This window comes from Apodemus sylvaticus, chromosome 8 (assembly GCF_947179515.1).
Source record: "Apodemus sylvaticus chromosome 8, mApoSyl1.1, whole genome shotgun sequence".
NCBI classification, from domain to species: domain Eukaryota; kingdom Metazoa; phylum Chordata; class Mammalia; order Rodentia; family Muridae; genus Apodemus; species Apodemus sylvaticus.
This window is the reverse complement of record NC_067479.1, coordinates 51,746,007-51,773,932: the sequence shown is the minus strand read 5'-3', so window position 1 is coordinate 51,773,932 and position 27,926 is coordinate 51,746,007. Positions and strand designations below refer to the sequence as shown.

The window sequence follows — 27,926 nt, the reverse complement described above, 5'->3', positions numbered from 1 at the left end:
TTACTGAAGAGATACCATGACCAAAGCGACTCTTATAAAAGAAAACATTTAACCGGGGGCTAGCTTACAATTTCAGAGGGCTAGCCCATTATCGGCATGGTAGGGAGCATGGTAGCAGGGAGACATGGGGCTGGAGGAGTTGCTAAGAGCTACATCTTGATCCATAGGCAACAGGCAAAGAATGAGACACTGGACCTGGTGTGAGCTTTTAAAACTTCAAAGTCCACCCCCAGTGACACACTTTCTTCAACAAGGCCACACTACCCAACAGGATCACACTTCCTAATCCTTCTAATCCTTCACATAGTATCACTTCTGGTGACTAAACATTCAATTATATGACTTTCAGGGGCCGTTCTCAGTCAAGCCACAGTATTCCCCTCAGTGTGTCACCACGCTATTTGTTAAAAAACACAAAGACTTATATATTCACCCTGTCTACTATCTTCATAATCTCCTAGATCTGCAGAGTTAAGGTCTCCTAGCCAAGAAGGCAGAGACAGAAAGTAATGAGCTCCCCTCAGCAGCCCTCTCAGCGCCTGGAGACAGTGCAGGCCCACGCCCTCCCTGCCTCCCTACTCTAAGCGCCTCAACTTTGATGTAGTTTCTATTTAGATTCCCTCCCAGTTCCCTGAAGGCAAGAATTAAATTTACAAGATCAAATTGTACTACATGCACTACATCAAAAAATATTAACTTGTAGCTACTAGAAAAACTAAACATACTTCAGAGGGAATGATGAACATAAACTTGTAAAATATTATCAAACAAAAAAATGAAAAGCTTTCACACATAAGTTTTTAGCACAGGCAGGCTCCACTAGAAGGGAACCCTACAGCTCAGCCATAGCCTAAAACATGCTTCCCTCAAAATGCCCCGGTTTACACTAGCTGAAGCAAAATCATTGATTCAGTTTTGTCTTCTTTTACTCTAGCCATCCTGAGGAGTCTGTCTGACGTAGTCCTGACGACAGTCTCGGCCAGGACACGCAGACGAGGGCAGCCCTGCTCACCCACTGCCAAGTCTCGTACATTACACCTACTTTAAGTCAAAGTCCTACTTAATAGTTTCATGCAACATGTATACTGTGGTATTCTAGAACAAGAAGACTATGCTGCGGTTCTTAAAGCCTTAAAGAAAATAATCTGAACCAAATGTTTTCATATATACAAGTATGTCAACATTTGCCACAGTATACATGTTGCTTGGGGATAATTGCTGGTGGGAGGTGTGGGTGGCAGAAGTTCAAGGTCACCCCTGCTACTCCAGAAGGTCAGTGGCAGCCTGACACTGGAGACCCTGTCTCAGAAAACTAGAAATGAAAAGAAACCGACTGCTGCCACAAAGCCCCCAGATGGAGCTCACTTCAACAGCGTCCAGGCACACAGGGAATTCCGACTTATTTTGTAGGTAACAGAACACACCAAGCAGGCTCAGCTCAAACACCTGTGCAGTGTCAGCTCTTCAAAGCAACACAGTGCTGAGCTCACACAGCTGCCAACCAGCTTCTGGGATATGGAAATTTTCCTAGGAGAGAAAAAAGGGCTCTAGAAGTCTGCACCTTTGTCATGAACTCCTCCAGCTGCTCTACAAACAGCCTGGTCTGCTGCTGAATGAACTGCTCACAGGCAGACTTCAGGTGCCGGTCTACATCCTTCTTGGAGTCCAGATAATGTTCTCTGATCTCAGGAGTCCCCTGAAAAAGACACGACAATTTCCTTTTGTTTGCATGTGCCTAGAAATGATCCGACAAGTAAAGAATAGCACTGAGCTCCCGCCAGCAATGAAACAGTCCCTTCTCACCTCCAATAAGAACTCTATCAAGGCATTGTTGCTATTCAGCCTAAAAAATCTCGGAACAGTCATAGGGTTCAGGATTTTAAACGCTGCATCTGTGAAACAAAATTACTCATCCAGTCAACAAGTACGGTCAACAGCAAAGCCCTGTGCAGCCCTAGCCGTCTACTGCTGAAACCCAGGAGGACCATCACACCCGGTCCTGTGGGAAGGGCCGAGTGAAGGGAGCACCAGGAACCACATGCCACACAACACCCACAGAGCACACTTGCAAATTACTATTAATGATCTATCGATTTTTTTTAAAAATGAGTAATACACAAAATCTCACTGTTTTGCCTGTAGATGCTAAGTAGATTTCTTCAAATGCACATACTCACCCAGCTTCTTTATGATCTTGGCTGGCACAGAAATTTACTCACTTGAATGACGGAATAAACAAATGTGTCAGCCAAGAAGAAAACACCAAGAGGACATATTTACCCCTTAACCTCCAGACTAACTAGAATCTCTGAAAGTACTAAGGTCTCATTGATGTTCAAATGCAATAAGATGTAACATTAGTCTTGAGAGATTAGACTTAAAAGATAGAAAGTATTATCAAGTGAGTTTTTAAAAGACTATGGCTTTGCTTCGCCAGACTGGAAAAAGCAAACGCAAGCACTGCCCCCAGCCCTGCTCTGCAAGCACATCTGTCCTAAGTACTGCCTTGCGCTGGGTCTTAATGAGAAGGAACCTGTCAGATTCAGTACTCAGGAGGAGAAACTGCTCCAAGGGAACAGAACCATGTCACCACATGGCAAGAGCATGACCTTCGTACTGTGGTAGGAAAGAATTCCTGCCAAAATCTTAAGTTTATTTCACCTTCTTATATCTCAGCAGACTTAGAGCAGAACCAAGTGGGAGCAATCTCCAGATTAGAAAGACATGAGAGTTACCAACTGTGCTGCATCCTATCACCCACATAAAGGCCATCAGCAGCCACGAGCCCCACATGGTTAAAAGCACCATTCTCACACCTCACACCAAGAGGGAATTGACCAGGGAGCTGGGGCCAGAAGCTCCTTGCGGAAACATGCATTTTAAAACGTTGGGCATTCTTTAAAAGCAAAGCACAGAAAACCTGGATCCTATTTAAAAAGGAAAATGACAAATTATATGACAAATCCAGAGGCTTTACAAAATCAAAAGGCATGTGCTGTGGCTATCATAGGACAGCACATGGAGGACACTGGGCCAACTGCTTTGATGTGACTCATCAGAAGACCAGTGTGGAACTCAGCAGAGTTAAATCAAGTCCTCTCTTTCAGATAAGCACAGTGACAGAGGAGCAAGAAGCCTGCTAGAACACAGAAAATTATTTGAGTCACTATTCCTTCAGCTACCTTAAGATTAAAAGGGAAGTTAACCCATTACACAGACAAATGCTTAAGGTAGAAGAGTTTACATCTCTGGAAATCACTGAGAAAAAACAGCTCACAAAAATCTGTAGAAAAACTTGATATTTATGGTGTGTCCTTAATTTACAGTCAAGAGCTTGGATTGGGTGTATTTTGATCTTTTCAAAACCTGTTAATTCTGGCTGAGTCTGGTGGCACACACCCTTAATCCCACACACTATGGAGGTGGAGCCAGATAGACCTCTATGAGTTCAAGGCCAGCCTGGTCTACAAAGTGAGCTCCAGGACAGCCAGGGTTACATACAAAAGCCCGGTCTAGAACCCCACCCACAAATTTGTTAATTCAATAGCAATAATTAAGACAAATGAATCATCTTTCCCAAGATGAGCCAGAATTCAACATATGTCACACCACCTTACTTAACAGTAAGCATCTCCAACTCGATGTTACCTTAAGCATAGTGACATATCTTTATGTTTGTTTTCACTTTTAATGATCTTGGTAACCAACGAAGGAACATAATGTCACTGTGTTCCTTTTACACAGGAGGAAGATGGGCTATTGAAGTTAACCGCCCCTCAGGTCAAGTCTACACAAGAGCCAGGATTAAAACCTGACTCTCAGGCGCTCAGGCAGACCCCAATTTCATGACACATGCTATGTATCTTATAGGTATTTTATTATAGTCATTTTCAGCTTATAATCGCTTATAATGGTAGTATGTGGAAAGGCCCAAGAGAGGTAAACTGTATTATACATGGAAATGTACGGATATTGCTCCTTTAATAAAGAAAATACAACAAACTAGAAATAATTAGGATACTGACAGCTTAGTTTAGTATGAACAAGTAACATATTTAGCAAGCAAAGCATGCAAAAGAAATTGCAGATGAACATAAAATAAACCTGTAGCCTGTGCTGACACACCTGGACAGGTCAAATACACCCAACTGTGCCAGCCAGGACAACAAAATACCTCTAGTTTTCTTGAGGTCCAGGGAAATTTCCTTAATGGTGAATTCAGTATGAAATGGAGCAATTTGTTCTCGAAGAATCAAAAGGTGCTTAATTAAGAAAAGTTGTCCATCAATCTGAGTCTAAATTATAAGACAAAAAAAATGGATATTATCACAGATTAAATCAAAATAGAAACATATAAAAGACACTATCATTCAACATTAAATCTACACAATTGAGCCGAGCATGGTGGCAAAAAAAAAAAAGAAAGAAAGAAAAGAAAAGAAAAAAAAATTTTTTTTTTTTTTTGAGACAGGGGTTTCTCTGTGTAGTCCTGGCTGTCCTGGAACTCACTCTGTAGACCAGGCTGGCCTCAAACTCAGAAATCCGCCTGCCTCTGCCTCCCAAGTGCTTGGATTACAGGCGTGCGCCACCACTCCCGGCAAATCTACACAAATTTACAGCCTCAAGGTGACAATTCTCTGCAGTACAATGAACTCTCTCCAGGTTACCCATGTCAAAGTTCTCTGGAAAATTCTTGCTAAGACTTTGAACATTATCACTTTCTCTACTTAAGGAAGCCCTAAGAGCCACACCGAGCAGCATGGAAGAGCTCAGAGGACCATCTAAATTTGCTGCTCACAGCCTTCCAGCGTCTCTTAGGAGGACATCCTTCCCTATTTGGCCATAAGGTTTTGATATCCAAAACATCAGACACAGTACAAAAGGAGCTTCCAAATATAAAATGGCCTGGCACCCCCCCACCCCCCTCACCTCCCCCCCATCCTGGATTACTGGACACCACCGAGTGCTGGCTGTCCCTATACAAGCCCTTCTGCGAACTCAGGACTGTCTGCAGGAGCCCTGTGACTGGAGCGGGGCTCTCAAAGCTCTGACCTGACCAAGTCCCAGCATAATAATTATAGTCCTTGGGGTTAAAGTCTATGTATTAATAAAGCAAGGCTGTTCCTCAAATCAGAATTTTATTTTGCAACACTTTTTTTTTCTTGCAACATTTCTAATGAGGAAGTGTTTCCTAATTAGGAAATCGTAAAATTATCCTGCAGAAGCAGGACAAGAGGACTCAAGCAGTGACTGCTCTCAGTCCCTCTCTCCACCACCTCCTCAGGAGCACAGTCACCACCTCCTCAGGAGCACAATCACCTGGCCTGTGAGCACAGCAGCAGGCAAATCGAAACGCTGTGCACTCTAAACACCTGTTCTAGTTCTGAGTCCCATAGACTTCATTTTTCTTTATTAAAGTTGTTGTACTTAAGAAAATAGTATTATGTTAATTTACTACACACTATGTGTTCGATTTATGTATGTAATAATAATTTACCTTTAAAAACCCCTAAGTTGAAAGGTAAAAACTACAGATTCTCAGCCACAAAATCAAATGTGCTAACAATGCTTACCAGGCTGAAGGTTTCCAGATAGACATAAACACTTAGAACTTGTAGGCAACAGAGTTACATAACGGACGGTGGACAGTAAGTACGGAAGGCTCAGGGCTTAAAGGTACAAAAGGCCATAGCTGACCGGATCTTCTGTTAAGTCAGTTTTTCGTCCTAATGAGCTGAGAAACATCTCACTGTACAAAACCCATGGGTAATAAAGAAATGTGCAGGACAAGGGCAGAGATCACCCAGTCCCCCACTTGCTCGGTGGCATTTCTGCTACATAAAGCCACAGTCTGCATCTTATTTCTGTTATCCTTTATTTGTCTTAATACAGTTAAGTGATGTTTATTGTTTCACATCTTTAAGTTTAGCAGCTGTGCAATATGCCATCATATAGAGCATGTTCCAGTTTAGTTAAGCATCTCCAACAGCAACTTTAGGCATCAACCATGAAAATGTGAAGGTGAGCCTTGCAAACACTGTCTAGAGCTTAGCTCTGCCCACCTAGACCTTGCCCATCCCATGCTCCTTTAATCCCTACATAGAGATCCTCTCTCAACGCCAGGCACAGGAGGAGAAGCAGCCGCAAAGGCAGAGCTTCTCTAGGGGCGACTTTATCAGGCGACTCTCCTCAAGTATCTACAGCTTTGAAGTTAGAAATGGAATCTGTCCATCTGGACCGTACAGGCTTGCCGATAACAGAGGTGCACTGTGGCTACCAGTGGCCTCAGAGCTCCATCTCTGCACCAAGGCATTCTGGGAGAGCTGAGGACGGCAGCGCTGCTGCCCAGGCTCCCACAGGCTGAGGGAGCAGCACAGACCAGAAGCTCCAGTACAGATCCCGTGATGATCCCAAACCATAAGCCATGTGGTCATGGCAGCTACTTTAAGTCACACAACACAAGGACTGTTACTGCCTGCCCTTGAAGCTAACTGGCTGATTCCTCCAGGTAAGGCCATTCGACTATTTAAATACTGTGGGGATGGTGACCTGCTGCTTCCTTGAACACACTTTCTTTGTATTCTGGGGAAGCAGCAGAACCACTTCCTCGGGCTCTTTATCCTACTGCATTAGACCCTCAGTCCCATTCCCGGTAATTCACAAAGTAGACTCTTAGTGCAGTCTTCTGTGAGCACTACAATGAAACACCAGTTTCCTTCAGAGTCTTGAAATTCTCTCCTACTAAACAAACAAATCTTACTGCTAAGCGACTTTAAATTTTTGTGACTCTAAATAAATGACATGTTGACCAATACTATTATAGGTAATAAACTTTCACCTAACACTTCATCAAACCTTGTTTTTGCTGATAGAATCTGATGCTCCCAGCAAGGACTGTATGCAGGCAGACAACGCTTCCTGTGATAATCCTTGGAACACTGCCCTCTGGTGGAAGAAGAAAGAAACATCAGCCTATAGTCACTGACAAATCAAAAAAGGAAACTGCAAAAGCCATGAAAGCAGGGAACAGTGTTTACTTCCATATTTGAACCATTCCCCCTCAAATATCGCATGCCCACTCAATCTTTCAGGATTACCACATGGCTCTGTAATGTGCACTCATGTCTGGAAATGCTCGGGTGCCCTTTACTAAACCTGTTAACACCTACTCATGGCCAGCCCTGTGCGGGTCACTGCGAGGTACAGGGATCAATTAAGCAGGCAGGGTTAACCGTACAGAATATCCACGCCAGAACAATCTCATTTAGTGTGCTAGAACTTACTATACAGTGCATGTTGGCCTCAGACTCCAGACCCTCCTTCCTCAGCCCCCCTAGTACTGGACTCACATAAATATTGTGCACCACCACACCCAGCTAGTAGGCTGTTTCTAAACTCAAAATTAACTAGAAGACAAACTCTAGTGTATCTTCAAAAAATGTAGCCCAGGTCATTAGGGAAGATGCTCTAAGATCTGTAACACGGCTCTTCACTACAATCTCCTTTAAACAGAGGACGATGGAGACAACATAAACAATCAACAGGACAAAGTTGATCAAGTAAATAAATAAGTAAAAATTGTAAAACAAAAACAGCAAATTATACAATACTGTAAAAACACAAGCATTCTGAGGCATCTGGTTAAATTCATATAAATGAGGGCTGGAGAGATGGCTTAAGTGGTTAAGAGCACTGGCTGTTCTTCTAGAGGACGCAGGTTTGATTCCCACACCCACACAGTGGCTCACAGCCCTCTATGAGTCCAGGTTCATCTGTAATGCCTTCCTTCCTCTGCCCTTCTCTGGTAGCACACAAATGATGCCCAGATATAACATGCAGGCAAAACATGTATACACATAAAATATATTTTTAAATTTTAAGTACAGCTCAATAGAGCCAGGCTTGGTGGCACCTGCCTATGATCAAAATGCAGCACAGTCTCAGTGACAATATCAAGAAGGGGGCCAGCCTGGACTATAAGAGACACTGTCTGGGGAGCAGAGAAGAGACAAAAAAAAAAAAAGATTTTTACCTCAGAGCTAGGCACAGTGGCTCATGCCTATCATCCTAGCACTAGAAGGCTGGGATGGGACTGCTGAGAGTTCAAGGCCAGCCTGGGCTACATAGGTCTAGGGCAATATCGGCTACAGAGTGAGACTCAGCCTTTAAAGCCAACGATAGAAGACCTGGACATGAGGTAGGTGATAAAGGAACAGGTAAGCTTAAGGCAGAAGGCACTCCAGAGGGAGTGACCGCCTAGGGCCCACCTATGACTTGGCTGACAAAACCTTTCTGCACTGAGGTCCGAGGCACGCGTGGAACACGACTCCTGCACATTTCCCTTAGGATCTGGGCTGCGCAAAAGGAGTTTCTGAACCCTGGTCTCATGCCTTATTCCCTACTGGGAGCCTGAAGAAGCAAAGATGCCCAGCGTCCTCCTAGCCCGCACTGGGAAGACCCGCCGGTCACAGTGTAAGCCGAGGAGTATGGGTGACTGATGCCGTGAGACGTGAGACCTCACCTGTTCCTAAGAGTCTGCAGCGTGGAGCTCACATGTGTGCCTGTGTATGCACAGAGTTCATGCCTATTCCATCTGAGCTATATTCTTAAAAAGCAGTGGAGTCTGGACAATGCATTATATGACTTCTCTTCACATGCAGTAGGATTATAATCAATTTAAAAAATAAAGAGTTAAAACTACCAAATTTATAAAACTATTTTGCTTTAAACATAAACTGATGGCAGCAAATCTGTAGCCAAGTCTGTCATTGTAGGGAATAACAACTATATCATTAAGTCAGCATGCTTAATTACTGTTTCTCAAAACCGATGCATGGTCTTAAAAGGTGCTTTAAAAGAATCCTGCCAACTTCAGAAGTGACCTCACTTTGTTCATGGCTCGGAGCATGGCAATCTCACACTATTTGTTAAGGATGCTGGCTGAAAGTTAAGTGCAAAACCGATTTGCAGGGATTAGGCATGGTGGTGCCCATCTGAAATGCCAGTGCGGGGAGGCTGCAGCACGGGGATCTGCAGGTTCAAGGTCACTACTGCCACCTACTTAGGAAGACCCAGTCTCAACAACAAAAACCAGCCGGCGGCGGCAGCGGCTCCATTCAATACTAACTATGATGCCAATGTGGCATCTCTGTATGGTTTCACATTCCTGTATCTCTCTGCGTCACATAAAAACTAGAGCAGACAAATTAATTAGTAATTTTAAACTTATTCATGGTCATTGGACTCCTTTAAAATTTGATTAAAACTATAGCCTTAGTCCTCAGAAAGATACAAATATAAACACACATTTAAAACTTACCCACAGTTTCAATGAGCCCTTAAAATAGTTCAACCTTCAAATTACCACCATATCTAAAACTCATAACTCTAAGAATATCAACAAAATACTGCATCAGGCTCTTAAAGTAGATTAAACTTAAAAATATTCCAAGCAACTTCTAGAATAAGCAAGTCACAGTAAAGATGTAAGAACTCACACACATACATCTATGCATCTATATAATTTGGAGAGGCAGACAAGTGTCCTTCGAACTGTGGGGTACCACATGCCATGAAGATCTGCTGGAGAAACCGTGGTCTGTGGTCTAGGGTTGAGGGAGTCTGTTGAACCTAAAACCCAAATGGAAAAAACATATATTTCCAGCACGTGGATATCTGTCATACAGTAATTAACATGGCAGCTATAAGCTATTTATTTCCATTGGCTATCATCAGTTCCCCCCCACACCTCATGTTTAATAAGAAATACCCTAGAAGTCTAAACTAAACCAGTGACAGGCAAAGGTTAAGACTCAAGAAAAAAAAAAAAAAACCTGTGGGCACACACACTCCAGCTGTATGTATATACATATCTGCTCAACTCCCCTCAACCTAGTGTTTTTTCAGAAGCCATGCTCAATAATCTTCATGGAATAAACCAACAGCATACTTGAGGACCACAAGCAGGCTCCAGAACATCTCTATGCAGTGCACGCCAATGAAGGCAGGGAGTGACAGAAAACGCTCATGTGGTCAACACGGGGACTGGCCCAAGACCTCACGATGCCAGGCGAACCGCTGTCACTGCACTACAGTCCCACTGCCCCTCCTTTTAAATCCTGAGACAGGATCCTGCTAAGTTGTTCAAACCGCCCTAATCTCACTTGTAGTTTAGGCAGGTCTTCAGCTAGTGATCCTCTTGACTCAGCCTCCCAAGTAGCTAGATTACAGGCCTCGATCAGGCCTGGTAAGACAGGGCAACCTTAGACAGGAACATGGGTCACAGCTGGCTGGCCTGGCACCTTGCCTTCAGTTCCAAGCTTATTTAACAGGTCTGGTTGGTATATGAGTTGTCAGATGGTAAGAACTGTCCCCACTACTGGAAAGGTCAGAAAGGCAGTTTTTGGCCAGCAGAGAGTGCTTGAACAGAAGGACACCTTAGCAAGAGAATCATGGTCACCGCAGTATCCAAAGCCAAACTGAAGACAACCACAAAGGTGGTGCTTGTATATCTCTCTTGAGACAAGAGGTGATACAACTCACATAACCTGTGGTTACACAAGAGATGTCCTCATTCTAGAGAGATGCAATACTTTCCACTCGAGGGCCAAGCGAGGACACAATTTAAAGTGTCTGGCTGCCTGGTGTCAGGGCACGTACTTTAATGCCAGCACATACGGCTGAGGAAGAACTGTCAAGCCTTCACGGCTAGCAGTAAGACAATAAGACCCTGCCAAAAAAGTGTGCTTGTGTACATTTATGATAAATGCTAAGTCTCAAATCTAAGTATCACATATGTATATTTATTTTTTCTTTTAACTTCTCTATATATTTGGTTTTTTCAATAATAAAAAAGTATATGAATTAGTAACATTGCAAAATAAATAGTATTTCTTTTTTTTTTTTAAATCTAGATCTAACCAGGCAGTGGTGGCACACGCCTTTAACCCCAGCACTTAAGAAGCAGAGGCAGGCAGACCTCTCAGTTTGAGGCCAGCCTTATCTACACAGTTACTTCCAGGAGAGCCAGGGATACATAGAAATACAACAACAACAAAAAAAAAAAAAAATAAATCCAGATCTGGATTGTTTAAAATCTCTGAGGAGGGGCTGGTGGGATGGCTCAGTGGTCATGAGCCTGGCTGTTCTTCTGTGACCTGGGTCTCATTCCCACCACCCCATGGAAGCTTACAATCCTCTGTAACTCGAGCTCCAGAGGCTCTGATGCCTTCTCTGGCCCAACAGGCACTACATACATGTGGTACACAACATAGATGTAGGTATAATACCCATACACATTAAAAATAAAAATAAAAATAAAAATAAAAATAAAGGGGAAAACGTTTTAAATAAATAATAAAAGATCTGAAGGTGAACATTTTTTCAAAATCATATAATACTTGCATCATCTTTAATCTCTTCAATAAGACCATTCTTCAATCTAAAATCTAATTTGAAATTTTTTTTTTTTTGAAATTTCTTAAAGATAGTGGAGTCCTTGCCTAGAACACACAAAGACCTGGGTGTGATCCCTCAGCACTGCAAATGCAGTACAGTGGAGCAAGCCAATAATCCCAGCATTCAGGAAGGAGAGGCGGGAAGATCAGAAGTTCAAAAACAGCATAGTCTACATAAAACCCTGTCTCAGACAGGGAGAGGGGCAGGGAGAGGGAGAGAAAGAGGAGAAACATATATGCAAAGAACACGTAGGCTGTAGAGTCCCTAGCGTTCAGGGTCCCGTCTTCATATAAAGAACCTAAAAGCACCAAGTATGACTTGAGCGGTCGGGGCTGCGGCCAGCTTGTCTGCTCTTGTTCGCTGTCCTATTTAACTGTACCAGAGGAGCGTCTCCTGGTATAGCCACAAGCCATGGCAGGACAGGACGAACTATGGTCCTCCTGCAAGTCCTCAGCCTCCCCTTCCTTCACTTCTCCACACTATCCACATTCCACAGGCTCAGTGCAGGGTGGCTGAACACTGGCGGGCACAGTTCTACATCCCTTCCCTGTTGGCTGGCTTCTTTGTTGCTATACACTAATGAAAACCAACGTAGGGGAGGAAGGGCTCATGCAATCTTATAGCTCCTAGGTCACAGCCATCACAAAAGGAAGCCAGGGCAAGAGTTCAAGACAGAAGCCTGGAAGCAGAGGCCATGGAGGGATGTTGCTTACTGGCTTGCTCTCCATAGTTTCTGAAGCCTGCTGTCTTGTACAACTCAGGGCCACTAGCCCAGGGGTGGCATGTGACTTTACCTGACTTTCTCACACTCTATAAAAACATCTCCAGCTTCTAGACACCACACCTCACACTGAGCCCATGTCCTGCACTCGACATATGCCCTCCCCACTTCTATGCCCCAAAGCTCCTCCTGCTCTAGGAGCATCTGGTACATGCCATTAGCATTTCACGCTACTGAACTACATTTGGGATCTATCAGTCTGTGCCTAGAAAGTCTGAAAGCTAGAAACACAGTCCACAGTGAGGTTAACTAACTGAATGAATAGATGCCAGAAGTTAAGCCATCGTAACATACCAGACTTTCTTAAACTATTGGATTCTCCTTCTTCTAACCGTACATCTGAAAAGGAAGCTTCTGACGGTGCCTTCTTCTGTTCATCCTTCAAACTCTGTGCAATTTGCTACATAGGGAAACAAGAAAGAACATGCAGGTGCAGTTACAATCTGGACTAGCTGAGTTCTGGGAACTCCCATAAAACTCAAGTATCATCCAATAGTATCATTACAAAGTAGAAATACTCCTTCATAATCACCACCTCAGCTCTTAATGGTTGGGTCTGACACTATGTCCCGTTGATACAATGAAGTAAATGTGAGCTATTCAGGATTCTCACCAAAACAATGAAGAGGAGGAAGAGGAGGAAGAGGAGGAGGAGGAGGAAGAAAAGGAGGAGGAGAAGGAGGAGGAGGAGGAGAAGGAGAAGGAGGAAAAGGAGGAAGAGGAGGAGGAGGAGGAGGAGGAGGAGGAGAAGGAGAAGGAGGAAAAGGAGGAGGAGGAGGAGGAGGAGGAGGAGGAGGAGGAGGAGGAGGAGGAGGAGGAGGAGGAGAAGGAGAAGGAGAAGGAGAAGGAGAAGGAGAAGGAGAAGGAGAAGGAGAAGGAGAAGGAGAAGGAGAAGGAGAAGGAGAAGGAGAAGGAGAAGGAGAAGGAGAAGGAGAAGGAGAAGGAGAAGGAGAAGGAGAAGGAGAAGGAAGAAGAAGAAGAAGAAGAAGAAGAAGAAGAAGAAGAAGAAGAAGAAGAAGAAGAAGAAGAAGAAGAAGAAGAATGAGAGAATGAGACAAGTCCTGGTCTCTTCAAAACAGTCAATTATAAAAATAAAACACAAACTAAAGTAGAAGAGAAGGCTTAAGTTCATTCTTTTATACTTTATAATTTTATGTGTCCAGCCATAAGCAAAGTTTTTTTTATAAAAAACCAATGTGCTTAGGAGCCAACTATGAGACTCAAGGAGAGTCCTTGGCTTGGGCTGGAGCAGCAGCTCCGCAGCCAGCATACATGACCTGCTTCTCTTCCAAGGGCCTCATGATCCCCAGCTCCCACACACAGGCTGGGACATCCCTCACAACCGCCTGCTACTCCAGCTCCAGGGGGATCCTATGGCCTCTTCTGGCCTCTACAGGAATGTACGTGCACACATGCACTCATGCACATATACACAAATATTTTTTTTAACTTTAAGTACTCAAATTACTTTCAAATGATTAAGCAACAAAACATACTGACAAAAATATAGAGTAATATGAAAAAAGCCTTAACAATTGCTGACTCTGAAACCCTGGGAATCTGAACTCAGAATCATAGGAAAGTTGTTTTTAGGTGAGAAATTCTATTATAATTGTGTTAAAAATAAAACCACCCTGACCTTCCAGAGTTCCGTACCAGAGTACTTACAGACCGAAACCCTCTCTGAAACAGCTGGCGAGAGCAAGCGGGTAAACAAGGCACTGTGCTGGCCTTGCGGGGAGGGGGGAGGCGCTCACTGCATCTCGCAGACACTTTTGCTTTCTTCTGTAAGCTTTCACTCTATGGCTCTACACTCTGATAGCCTGTCACGCACTAATACCCTAGCAGTCTGTGAACTCTATCCAAAGGTCACAGAAAATAAAGAACAGTCAGAAGGGTCAGAGCGACAACTGGAGCCTTCCAGCCATACATCCAAGGTTGGTACAATATGATTTCAGGAGTACAACGAAGGGCCGTGCCACCATCATTAACTGTGGTGGCTGCTATTTCACCAGCCCTCCTATGCCATTCACAAAGACATATGAGAAACTAATTCAATTCACAAGTGGAGGATGCACACCCTGACCCAGGAGAGAAAGCTGTATAGAAAGGTTGCCCAACATAAGGACAAACTAACAATTTGTGTTCAATTCTTTATTTTCTATGACTTTTATGGCAAATATGTTTGATTTTGTATTCTGAGTGGTAGTTTAAAGAGAAATATTCTACGTCAGCCAGTATAAAACATGCACAAGCTGAGCAGGAGCAGTGAGCAGGTGAAGATCAAGTGCTGAAGAGACCCCACCTCCATCATGACTAGCTTATCAGGATAAGCCAGATCTCCAGGAGCTGGTTTGTAGCCTGTGATGTCTGTCTGAATGTAGATGTGGGTTCGATACACAAGCCTCTCTTGTACATCCTCCAACATCTGCTTTACTCCAGCTGCAAATGCCCCCAGTTGTTCAGCTTTAAAAACAAAAAACAAACAAAAACAAAAGGCTATTATCTATTCCAGCTTCCTTTAACTCAGCAGAGATTACTGACCTGCTCTGACATGGTGTGGCCCTCTCTGTGTCACTCTGTGACACTCTGTGTCAGAGACTGTTGCTAAACTTTATTCCAATATGACTCAATGATCTTAGAAAAATTTAATGGATAACTTTCAATTGCCTCGGGCTTATCATGGAAAAATAAATTGGCCTTCCACCTTCTTCCCAGGACTCTGAAAATTTAGTTATATTCTTTACATTCAAAATGAATCTGGGTTTTAGGAGTACACTGTGCTAAGTTAATTCACACAGCACAGACCAACACTACAAGAGAGCTAAGGCAGTCTATCAATTGGGTTGTCACCCCATTGTACAAATAAACTGATCCCACGTTTACAGAGAAAAAGTGAAATATAAATTTATATAGTGTTTCTCCCTTTCTAAGAGGCCACTAATGTTAAAACATAAATCAGTAATCTCTTTCCATGGGCCAGGGACTAGAGATACTTACTGCATAGTGATGGAAAACATTCACAGCACTTTAAAAATCACCCTAAAATCAGAAGCACTGGAATGGAGAAATCTCAGACAGAATGAGCTAACTGCAGAAAGATAACTCTGAGAAGCGGCATGGAATCCACTGATGGAAGGGGCAGCAGTGATAAACCCAGCACACAGGCCGTCTCAGAAGAGGCTTTCCAAGGTATCAAACCGTGCTCCCTACCGCAATCTAGTCAGCAGACGACAGCTGGTCAGATGGCTGAGTGCTGAGAGAAAAGCTGGTCTTCATGGAGAATGAAGATGATGGAGCACTACGACCTAAGTATGCTAAATAACCCCTGTTTTCAATCAAAAGCATGAAATAAGTGGACTCCGGGGTGCTAGATCCCCAACCAAAGCCAAAGTTCAGTTTTCTCTGGACTCCAAAACCAAAATGGAAAGTGACAATCTCATTACTGACTTCACCAAATTTTAAAATCCTTATCTGTTCAATTTGTACCATTAAATGGTTCCAGATGAAGACACACCTTTATTTGAAAAGGAGGGAGAAGGGGCTGAAGAGATGGCTCAGTAAGGTTAAGAGCACTGACTGCTCTTCCAAAGGTCCTGAGTTCAATTCCCAGCAACCACATGGTGGCTCACAACCATCTGTAATGAGATCTGATGCCCTCTTCTGGAGTGTCTGAAGACAGCTAGAGCATATTCACTTGTAATAAATAAATAAATCTTTAAAAAAAAAAAAAAAAAGGAGGGAGATTTCAACCCAAGCTCCAAAACATTAGCCTTCTACTTAAAATTTTTAAGACTTAAAAAAAAACATTAAGTAGGTATGAACTGAGGCTATGAAGAAAAAAGTCCAATTTTTGTTCACATTCACTGAGCCACAGATACAATTAAGAAGTCCTTTAAAGTGATCACTTGTGCATATTTACCGTTGTTCTGCACATGGTCTTCAAGCACTTCGTTTTTAAGAATCCCACAGAGCTCTGATAAAGTCTCTAAGTGAATGACATGGATGATCAATGGCCGGAACACATCATACAACGACACGCACAATTTCTCCAATAGCTCACTGAAAGAAAGGACAAAATGCAGCTGTTAATAGCAAACTGTTCAGGATTCTTCCAATGTGCATCAACTCGAGCCAGAAAGAAGAATCAATATCTGGAAAATGGTAACTGGACGCACACTCTAGAGTGAGAACGAGAATGAGTCTGCAAACTACTTTTGCTCTAAAAGCTCAGAATCAACACTTAATCTGTAACACTTAATTCAAATTAGATGCCCCCAACCACAAGTCAACTGCTTACAACTTTTATTTTAACATTAATTTTATATTGTTTCAAAATATAAGTTGTTCCACTAAACATTAATATTTATATTTTACATTATTTATAATGCAAATAATTTATATTAAAAATATATTTTTAATATAAAATTATAAAATAAATTATAAAAAATAAAAATAGTAAAAAATATTTAATTTTATATTCTACATCACTGCAGATCAGTTACACCCACACATACCAAACACACATTCAAACTTTAAAAAAAAAAGCCAGGCAGTGGTGGCACACACCTGTAATCCTAGCACTCTGGGAGGCAGAGGCAGGCAGAATTCTGAGTTTGAGGCCAGTCTGGTCTACAGAGTGAGTTCCAGGACAGCCAGGGCTACACAGAGAAACCCTGTCTGGAAAGAACCAAATCCAAAAAACAAAAAACAAAAAAAATAAATAAATAAATAAATAAAAAAATAAAGCCACTAGCCAGGGCATGGTGGAGCACACCTTTAATTGTAGCGCACTTGAAAGTCAGAAGCAGGCAGATCTCTGTGCATTCAAGGCCAACCTGATCTACAGAGTAAGTTCAGGGCTACACAGAAAAACTCTGTCTCAAAAGAAACTCACAACAACAACAACAAATGTTTAAGAAAACAAAACCTCAGGTACTTGGGGGCCATATCAAGTATTCTGAGAAATGTTAAGCATTCGAAGAGACAAGGTTAGGTGTCTATGTGCTTCAGACTGCTAACAGTGCCCTTCTACATATAGTCCTTCAGCAAGGAACCACTAACCAAAATCGGGAAATACATTTTTCTCTTCCTCAATATGAGTCAAAATCTTAGGATCTTTCTGAGTCAAAAACCACCAACATGGGAGAATCAGGTGACTAACAATGGACCTGAAAATCACTTTTAAAAAATGATTATCAAAAAACATATATATTTGTAAGTACTGTTCATCAGTTTGCCACACAGAATTTCTACTAGAAGGAGCTACTGTACTCGGTGTATATAAAGGCTCCATATCCCAGGGCCTAGTTCTTAGACTTAGATGACTTGTTTGCATTCCAGAATGTCTCCAAATGTTACTACAGAAAATATGAAAGCATGCATGCCTTTCACTACAGACATAAAAATAATCACAATCAACAATATTCTATTTCCAGACACAACAAAGGTCAAACACTGCAGTTAACTGTAGAATATTAGAATATATATTATATATCTACAATATACTGTATCATTATTGTCAACAGTGAATTAAATCTTACCCATAGAGCTATCCCATATGTCACTTACTCTAATTTTGGTGTTGGCTTTGAGAAAAATTCATTGTAAAGTTGGTGCTCATCTTGGCAGACATGGACCATAAAGGCACAGCCACTGCGAACCTGCAATAAACAAACACGTCCCACCTACAAACACGCACATTCCAGCTCCTGTAAAATAGAGCTGTACTTTGCTTGCAAAGAGATTACACACATATATTCATAAGCAACTCTCGAAAACAGAAAATGGGTGGTTCTCAATGGATTACTGCAAAATAGGATCCAATTTTTAATTTCTTACTTTTTACTTTCTAAACTATTGATAATAAACATAATTTTCTAGATAAAAGGGGGTACTTTAAAAAAAAAAGAACTTTTATGTGAATTAAAGTCACACTAAACAAAAGGCCATTTCTGCATCAAAAACCAAGCCAGGCACAGTGGCACAAATGCCATCCCAGCCATCAGAAGGCTGCGGCGGGGTAAGCAAAGGCCAAGCTAGGCTGCAGAGTGAGACCCGATCTTAAACCAAAAGAAGGAAAAGAGGAAAAAAATACATAAAAATTACATTTTTAACATAAATATACTAACTCTGAAACTTCATCTTTCAAAGATGTATTCAAAGAAGAATATGTACTTATAGATCTTCATATTTAAAAAAAAGAGAGAGAATATTTTACAAAGTTGAAGGACTAATTTCCAGCAAAGGAAAAATGTTGATTTGGGAAGCAGCACAATATCAGTTTGCTGAGTCCGACACTGCTGGCATCAGGAGCACAGTCGGGCTTGGGAAAGAGTGCTGTCAGTAAGGCGAGCCAGCGTGTCTCCAACAGCAAAGCGCAGGACTGGTCTACCAGCCGCACTCACCAAGGCACAATGGTCTCTGTTGTTTTGGCTGGTTAACTCTGTGACGGTGTAGGCAATACTTGGGCCCAAGAGGAGCTCCCGCTGATCCAGGTAACACTGGTGGATATCATTGAGCAGGTGCTGGTATCTGATGGAGGCAAACAGAACGAGAGGAGAAATAGCGTATGCCGACTCCTCTCCTGTGTGGAGGCTGGATTTACACACACACACAAGCCGTGAAAGGAGAGGGGCCCACTGGGGACAGGAGAGGACTACTAACAAACAGAGAGAGGAAGGGTATGAAAAAGGAGTAAGGTTGACGCACATGAAATGGCTCAACTAAAATATCTTTCAGAGCACATCACTACAGATAACGAATACACCATACTGTCACCTAGAAAATATAGTAAGACTGGAGTGTACATCGTATACATTTTTATTTGAAATGTAAAAATTAAATCTGATCTTAAACTCCTGACTAGGCAGCCAGGCTTCTAAAGCCATAATGACTGCTTATCATTCGCTCACATTAAAAACCCTCAGGAGGGCTGGAGAGATGGCTCAGCAGTCAAGAGCACTGACTGCTCTTCCAGAGGTCCTCAGTTCACTTCCCAGATACCACAGAGTGGCTCACAGCCATCTGTAATGGGATCCAATGCACAATTCTAGTGTGTATCTGAAGACAGCTACGGTGTACTCATATACATCAAAAATAAATCTTTTTTTAAAAAACCCTCAGGAATATAGACAAAGATGAGAAACCACAATGAAGTGATACAAAAGTCCTTTTTTTTTTTTTTTTGTAACCACAAAAGTGATACAAAAGAGAGTCCTTTAAGGAAGGATTCTCTTCAACAGAGAACTCACACCTGCCTGACTAAGAAAGGAGACTATAGCCAGGCAGTGGTGGCGCACACCTTTAATCCTAGCACTTGGGAGGCAGAGGCAGGTGGATTTCTGAGTTCCAGGCCAGCCTGGTCTACAGTGAGTTCCAGGACAGCCAGGGCTACACAGAGAAACCCTGTTTCCGAAAAACCCAAAAAAAACACAAAAAAACAAAACAACAACAACAACAACAAAAAAAAACCAAGAAAGAAAAGAAAAAGAAAAAGAAAAAGAAAAAGAAAAAGGAGACTGTGCTACTATCACCATGACAAACTTGCTAAGTCACGCCTGAGACTGCTCTCTAAACAGACTGCTTGGCTGAGAACAAACAGGGAGACAGGTGCTCAGAAACTGCCAAGAGCAAAAGCTTGGGAAGGGCAGGACAAGACAAGAGATGCTGAGTACTCACTCGGGTATCTTTTCAGACCGTTGCTCTATTTGTTCAATTAGAGCCTGTGAAATAAAGAAAGACAAGTATATGTCCACCTGTCTTAACTGTACTTTCCATTGCTTACTGGTTACTTAGTATCCCTCACTTAAATAAAAATGTGAGTAAGTTAAAAATCATACAAATAGCATATAAGAAGCAATTATGCTCAATACCACAGTATATATTTTTCAGGGATTTTATATTCAATTAGCACATTTCCTTTCCTTCTTGCTTTTTTAAAATGTTCTTTATATGTTTGGGTGCTTTGCCTGCGTGTGTATCTGTGCATGGGAGTCTCAGTGTCCATGGAGGTCAGAAGAGGGCACTGGATCCTGAGACTGGGGTTACAGACAGTTGTGAGCAAGATGTAGGTAGTGGGAACCAAATGTGGGTCCTCTGGGAGAGCATCCAGTGTTTTGGTTTTGTTTTTTTTAAAGATTTATTTATTTATTATATGTAAGTACACTGTAGCTGTCTTCAGACACTCCAGAAGAGGGCATCAGATCTCATTACAGATGGTTGTGAGACACCATGTGGTTGCTGGGATTTGAACTCAGGACCTTCGGAAGAGCAACTGGTGCTCTTAACCACTGAGCCATCTCTCCAGCCCTGCATCCAGTGTTCTTAACCCATGAACTATCTCTCCAGTCCCATATTTTCTTTTTAATCAAAGCTGGAATTGAGTATATTTAGCTCTATAACCTGAGGAATAAAATGTTTTAATAACTTTCATAAATATTTTTCTATCATTAAACACTTTAATAAATACTCAAAAAATTATTGCAAACAGCATTTAAAACATTACATCAAGCTGGTTATGGTGGCCTATGCCTATAATCCCAGTACTTGGGAAGGTGAAGCAAAAGAAGCACTGGGGAGTTCCCAGGCAGCCTGAGCTCAATGGTGAGTCTGCAGCCAGCCTGGACTACATATATGTCAGTATCCTATCTCAAACGGACATAGCAACAAAAGTTAAATATATGATGCCACATCATATGAAATAGTTGTATATTATCCTGTGGGTAGATGTACTCAAAATCAGCTGTTCTGTCCAGCATTTGTTTCCAAAGACAATCACCACTAATTCAGTCTGGTGTCAAACAGGTCTGCTATGTCAGAGCCCAGGCCAGATGGTTCGCTTCTCTGAGATTCCAAAAGGCAAACATGTATCATGTATCTAATCTTTTCTCTTGTTTTTTTTTTCCAAAGTTGTATTTATTTTTATATGTATGGGTGTTGTGCCTGTGTGTATGTCTGTGTACCGTGTGTCTGAAGGAGCCACAACAAACTGTCGGGTCCCCTGGGACTGGAGTTACACATTTTTGATTAACTGCTGTGAGAACTGGACCTGGACGTTCTGGAACAGCAGCCAGTGTTCTTAACCGCTGAGCCTTCCCTCCAGCTCCCCAGTAACCCCCCTCTAAGCACCCCTTTGTGGGCACTTCAACACAGTGAATCAAAGAAAGATGTACTTATATGTTTTTGATCTGTTCTGCTAAAAATACTTTTTGGAAAGGAATTCATTTATACCCCTATCAGCAGTATTACTATCACTGAAACCTCAAAACACTATTATACCTTAATTTGAAATTTCTGAGACAAAAAAAAAAAAAAAAACTTAGCTCTTTAAATTATCTGGTCATTTTAAAATAGATATCCATCTTTCTTAACAAACATTCCAGTTTCTATCTTTATTTTCCTATTTAAGAATTAAAATTCTTAATTTTTATATCCTTAATCTTCTATTCTGGTCTTTTTTTCCCCAATAATTCTTAGTTGTATTTTGGGGGTCTACTTACTAATCTGATATTTATTAGATCACTTATAATGTATTCTGATAATGGTATAAAATAAAAAGGTTGTTTTATCCAGATACAAATTTTCCCAATACATGTAGAAAACTCTAGATCTTCCTTTTTACTTTATGTTCTAACTTCTAAAATTTTTCATGTCAATGATCTGTCAGTGAATTCTTAAATCAACAACACTACATTTTCCAAAATTTTGTTCTATCTTGCTGACCTAAAGAAATCTTTCTTTGGGGCTGTAGAAACAGCTCAGCAGTTAGGAGCACTGGATGTTCCTGTAGAGGGCACAGGTTCAATTCCCAGCACTCACAAGGCAGCTTTTACAACTGTCTATTACAGAGGAGCCAAGGTGCCAGGCACACATGTGGTGCATATATATAAGAATGCAGGCAAAATACTCATGCAGACAAATAAATAAATCTAAAAAAAAAATTCTGTAATCTTAGCTAACAGTACATTCCAACCAATAAACTACACTAAAAAGAATGGGCATTCCAAATGTAACTCTCTCCAGGCAGGGTCAAGACGCTTAGCATCTTTTTAATCTCTCATGGTTTGAGTGGACTTTTGTCATCTTATTCACCCCATATTTCCATTGCAGCTCCATCATGTACACTAACTGGTTATTTAAAAAATGTGTTAACACCACCGATACCTGGGCACCCACTACACTAAGTCCTCTTTACACTATTTCCTTCTGAATCAAATATTTAATAATATTGACTTTTAGCTAACAGACAAAAGAAACCAATCAGGCACAATCCAAATCTCCTCTTCCATAAAACCAAGTGTCTTCCATCTGAAAAACAAAATCATTCTCCTTTAACTGGCTGACTTTCAAGGAAGAACATGAAATCCTGTCAATGGAAGTGTAGCAGTCCTTCTAGTGACAAAAAGAACATGTGTGTGCAAGCACCAGTAAACTCTCTCAGCTGGTATAACCTACACAAACACTGGTTTTTGACCGTTCCTCTCCACTTGTAATTTAGTCAGGATAGATACACTGACTATTCCTTAAACCCCAGACACCTCGCACACAGTAAGGCACAACCTGCCCTCATCAATCATTACCAGAGCCTTTCCAGCTCCTACGCCTCTTCTGAATGGCTGCAAACTGTGCTTGTTGAGGGGTCCTCCTCCCTACTTCTGGATTTCTCTTTGCTGTAATCCCTTTCTTTTAAGTGTCATCTCTGAGACAGTACTCTGACCGAAGCCTTCTCCACCTTCCGAGGAGTCGCTTGTGTTCTACTTTTCATGAACTGGCCCATCGTGCAATACGCCTTGTTGCTTCTCCTTCCTGTTCCTAAGACTCTAGTGACACCCTGAAGTGCAGTAACAATAAATCATTATGGGTGGTGTCACCCTTAGACTGGTGGTCCTGTGTTCTTTAAGAAAGCAGGCTAAACAAGCCATGGGGAGCAAACCAATAAGCATACCCCTCGATGGCTTGTGCATTAGCTCCTGCTTCCAGGTTCCTGGTCTGTCGGAGTCCCTGTCCTGACTTTCTTTGATGAACAGTGATGTGGAAGTGTAAGCCCAATAAACGCTCTCCTCTTCAAATTGCTTTGGTCAGGGTGTTTCATCATAGCAATAGTAACCCTAAGACATGTGTGTGTGTGTGTGTGTGTGTGTGTGTGTGTGTGTGTGTGTGTGTGTGAGGGAGGGAGATCTGTGTACATACATCCTACAGGAGTTGTTCTGTCTTTCACCAGGGACTGAACTCAGGCCATCAGGCTTGGCAGCAAGGCCCTTTAGATCTGAGCCATCTCACCACCCCCACCCCACCACCCAAATCTAAGTTCATCTAGTAACTACCCTGAGCATCACAGGAAGGATGAAGAGTTTCAAGTTAATTTCCTGGGATAAGTGAAACAGTAAGGCACAGGAGGGCTTCCAACATTCAATATGTGTCAACAGACTTACTCTGACTTTAGGGGCAGCAGCTCGAAATTTCACATAAAATAGTGTGAAGGCATTGTCTGCATTAGTGACCGATGTGGGGTCCTGAAGAAACACAGGAAGAAAGATATCAGTAAGCACATCATCACTCAGAAAAGAAACACAAACCACTTCATCCATCTACTGCTTGACCCCCATAGCTAACAAAGCTTAGAGAAGACAATCTCTAGAAGAAGTTATATATGCTAATATTGTTATAGTTATTACCTAATTAATGGTGCTATCGTCTTCCCTTTATAGTTAAAATGCATCCTGTGTTACTTGAATTTTGGCAGTGAATATGACTAAATTCAGACTTAAACTGTTACTTACTGAGTATAGGACACTGGGCAAGTTTCTAGCATCTCCGACATCCAGTGCACGTCCTTGGAGTCAAAGTTTTACATTTCCTTCCCTGCTTCCCTCTGCTGAGGGAGGGACTGAGTTCCAAGGCCTGGCACACTGCTCTACCTCACATCGCAGCCCGGCGTTAGTTTCGTTTCCTTTTACTTTCCCATGTGACAGGCCTCACTGAGTTAGTTCCACAGACTTGGCCTTGAACTCCCAAAGCATAGGGCATAAGTCTGCCCAACTGAAAAGTGAGCTTAAGAAAGAAAATGCAGCCTTTGCAGTTTTCTTAGGAGAAATATAAAATATACTCAGCGACCATCTTAGACAGCTCTACTCTTATTTTCAGAGTGTGTTACTTTTCCACCTAGCATATACTAATTTGGAACTAGTTTACTCATCATTTTTGCTAGTTATTATTTCTAAATCACTGTGACAGCAAGGACCTTATGAGCTCTCTTTCCCACCATCAGTTTCTAATATAACACTAAACATAAGGACATACTCAATAGACATACGGATGCTGCAGGGTAAATATCTGCAATCCAAGCATCCAAGATGCAAGAGCACCCCAAGTTCAAGCCCAGGCTCAGCAACAGTGACACCTTGTCTCAGAACCCCAAGGGCTAAACGTATGAGTCAGCGTGCTTCCCTGGTGTGTCCAGGCCCTGGGTGCAGCCTGAGCACTGTGACAGTTATCCACAGGAAAGCCATACATTCTGAGGGCACAAGGCCAAGAACTATGGGTAGAGCCCAACACTAGGTGATAAACTGTAGAATGAAGTGTAAGCTACTTCTTACCTGAAACATTCTTTTTAGCTTTTCCATAAAAATATTGGTACAAAATAAATCAAAAATAGTGAGTAAGTTTAAATGGTGGATAATTAAAAAGAATTTTCCTCATTTTCATTTTTCCTCCTGGTGCTAGGGGTTGAAAGCAGACTTTATAATACCAAGCAAGGACTCTACCAGCTGAGCTATATAGGATACAGCTACACTTTTCTATTATAAAACCTATAGCATGGGCTGGAAAGATGGCTCAGCGGTTAAGAACACTGACTGCTCTTCCAGAGGTCCTGAGTTCAAATCCCAGCAACCACATGTTGGCTCACAACCATCCATAATGAGATCTGATGCCCTCTTCTGGCGTGTCTGAGGACAGCTACAGAGTACTCATACAAATAAAATAAATAAATCCTTTAAAAACAAAAAACCTACAGCATAGATTCTTGCTTAATTATACAGTATTTAGTTCAGATAAAGATTGTGGAAGGCAAATAAGTCAAAAATAAAAACCAAGCTGACATTTGGATCAATTAACTCACCCTTTTTAGTAACTGATTTGTGAGAGTCTGCAGTGTGTTCACAGTATATGTCTTCATGAGGTGCAAAGCTTTAGAAAGACATTGTTTAAACTTCAGTAAGTATACAGGATAATCTTTAAAATTAGGCTGTAAAACAAGGAAATTTACAAAAGAAATAAATATTAACAATTAGCAAATTGTCAATAACAACCAAGGTGTCCTCTATGCAAAGCAATACATGAAGTTCTGTAGATTATTAGCTCCGGGAAGACTACTTGAATGAATGACTTGGGTCACAAAGTAGGGGCTCTGTTCAGTCAGCATTTGCAGTTACAAGTGATTAAACGTTACTGCCTCATGAACTTTGAGGCTAGTGTTAAGACCCTACTAAAAACAAAATGGAGTTAACAAAACTAAAAACAGCAAGAAATCCTTGGGGGATCAAGAGAGGGACTTGTCCTTCTGGGCATCGCCTGTGCCCCAACCCAAGGAATCTATTTCCAAGAGTATCTTGCACATCCATAAATGAAGACTGGAAAATGTCACATCCTTTTAAGTAGGATAGGGCTAAATCAGTAAGGGCCCTTTCTACTTCAGGAATTCTCAGAAGCCAAAAGTACTGTGTACAAAAAAGAAGAGCAACAAAAAATGCACTCATTTTCTTCAGCATGTACAGACATGGAATCATTCCTCAATATTCATATAGCACTAGTTCTAAGACTCCAATAGATAAGAGAGCACTCAGATACCTTAAATAAAATTGTGCAGAAGTTTTATAAACCAAATATGTCCTCCCTTATGCAGCTACTTATGAGACTAACATAATGTAAATGCTATGATACCATTCAGGGAATAATGAAAACAAGGAAAATGGGCTGTACACTTTTAGTATAAACAAAAGGTCTTTTTAATCTTTGCAATGCACAGCTTGTTGAATTCACACAGGAGAAAGCTATACAGACTGACTATATTTTTTCCACCAGGAAAAAAGTGATTGTATAGCCGAAGAAATATAGTAGAAATGTTAATATTTTTTAAAACACAAAAATATGACTTACATGAGACGAAATATACGTTATACAATCATCTAACTTGGCCAACATAGGGATAAATCCTTCACTATTCACAGACAACGTAGGGGAATTCAATTTCTTCAAGTAGAAGGAAAAGGAACAATCAATTAACAACAACAAAAAAGTAAACATTGAAAATTATCAACTAGAATTTAACATATTTTTAAATACAATAGTGTACTTTTAGGCTAATAAAAAAGCCTTGAACAATCACTGAAATATCTTCAACTGTGACCCATGTATAACAACCTAGTTAGTGTCAACCTAGTAAAAAAATAAATATATAAGCAAACAGAAAAGAGCCCCACAGAGTGCTTTTTTACTACGTTGCTGTGCAATGTTAAACTGAATTCTACACCTCGGACCCAGTGTCGCACTTTCTATCACCTTACAACAATATGCCTGCATTCGGTCCCACACTACGTTCTTATGCTCAAGGATTACCTAGCAGTCACAGCACTTGTGGGCAGGCTCATGGGACCCTGGGTTCAATTTCCAGGAAAAAAAAAAAGGCCAAATATTACTAGCCAATTTATTCTTTCTTGATACTAAGGTGATTTGCCAATGATACAGCATCCCATGTCTACATGGCTGCCAGCCTTAGCTTTATGTCTTTAACATTAGACTATAGGAATTACAATTATTTTAATAACATAATAATATGACTTATAAATAATTATGACTAACTAACTTACAAGTCAGAAACAGAAATATAATTTACTCAGAAGCCCTAATTATCTGCTTTATGAGGTTCTTCAAACTGAACATGAGAATTGGCTTAAAAATGTGTGGATAGGATTTAGAAATTCAACTCAGCAACACTTAAAGCTGGACATTTATTGCCCTAATTTTCACAGCTTTTAGGGAAAATGCTAGAACAACAAGTAATCCAGTCACAATAACACAATTTAAGAAATCCTATTTGAATCACACAGGGAAAATTCTAAACTGATACTGGTGTACCCACTCCTTAAATCAGAAACTGCACCAGTGACCAACTCTTAAGTTCAAGTATCACTTTATATGCTTGAAAATTACTACAAAGGGAAATATAAAATAAGTTCTCACTAACTTCACAAAACACTACAAAGCACTTACTGTGTTAATCGTCTCCAACTCATTAAAATAAGACAGCTTCTGTCGGATGTGCTCGGCAAGGTCGGCAAGCTCCGACTCACATTTTAAAGAGAAAAAGCAGTTAATATAAAGATTCATAAAATCAGTATTCTAATGTCAAAATTACTTCGAATAGATTTATATTTGACATTTAAGTTTAAATCAGGTATGACTTCAGAATCATGCTTAAGAATTTCTGCACCCATCAACAAGAAGACTATAATCAGTATTATGTATTATTTTATAAAATAAGTGTCTATCTTTTAAAAACACAAAAAAAAACAGAGAAAATTCTGAAATATATTAACTTCAATGCTTTCTCTGCACTCACAAGTTTAAGCACAACCTCCTCAGGCAGATGGTTACAAACAAAAACCTACCTTTAGTGCAATCACTCTGC

General features: G+C 41.2%; 1 protein-coding gene across 1 annotated transcript in view; it reads right to left on the bottom strand.

Moving 5' to 3' along the window:
* Positions 1 to 27,926, bottom strand: part of Cog3 (component of oligomeric golgi complex 3) — a 53,781-nt gene that overhangs the window by 13,609 nt on the left and 12,246 nt on the right. Inside the window, exons 5-19 of the mRNA XM_052190934.1 lie at positions 27,509 to 27,583; positions 26,396 to 26,488; positions 25,359 to 25,484; positions 23,671 to 23,751; positions 19,919 to 19,962; positions 18,646 to 18,772; positions 17,810 to 17,901; positions 16,161 to 16,300; positions 14,544 to 14,704; positions 12,533 to 12,638; positions 9,506 to 9,630; positions 6,856 to 6,945; positions 4,175 to 4,295; positions 1,804 to 1,892; positions 1,562 to 1,696 (exon numbers count right to left, since the gene is read on the bottom strand). Coding sequence (XP_052046894.1) covers positions 1,562 to 1,696; positions 1,804 to 1,892; positions 4,175 to 4,295; positions 6,856 to 6,945; positions 9,506 to 9,630; positions 12,533 to 12,638; positions 14,544 to 14,704; positions 16,161 to 16,300; positions 17,810 to 17,901; positions 18,646 to 18,772; positions 19,919 to 19,962; positions 23,671 to 23,751; positions 25,359 to 25,484; positions 26,396 to 26,488; positions 27,509 to 27,583 — 1,605 coding nt within the window. The remainder of the gene's footprint in view (positions 1 to 1,561; positions 1,697 to 1,803; positions 1,893 to 4,174; positions 4,296 to 6,855; positions 6,946 to 9,505; positions 9,631 to 12,532; positions 12,639 to 14,543; positions 14,705 to 16,160; positions 16,301 to 17,809; positions 17,902 to 18,645; positions 18,773 to 19,918; positions 19,963 to 23,670; positions 23,752 to 25,358; positions 25,485 to 26,395; positions 26,489 to 27,508; positions 27,584 to 27,926) is intronic.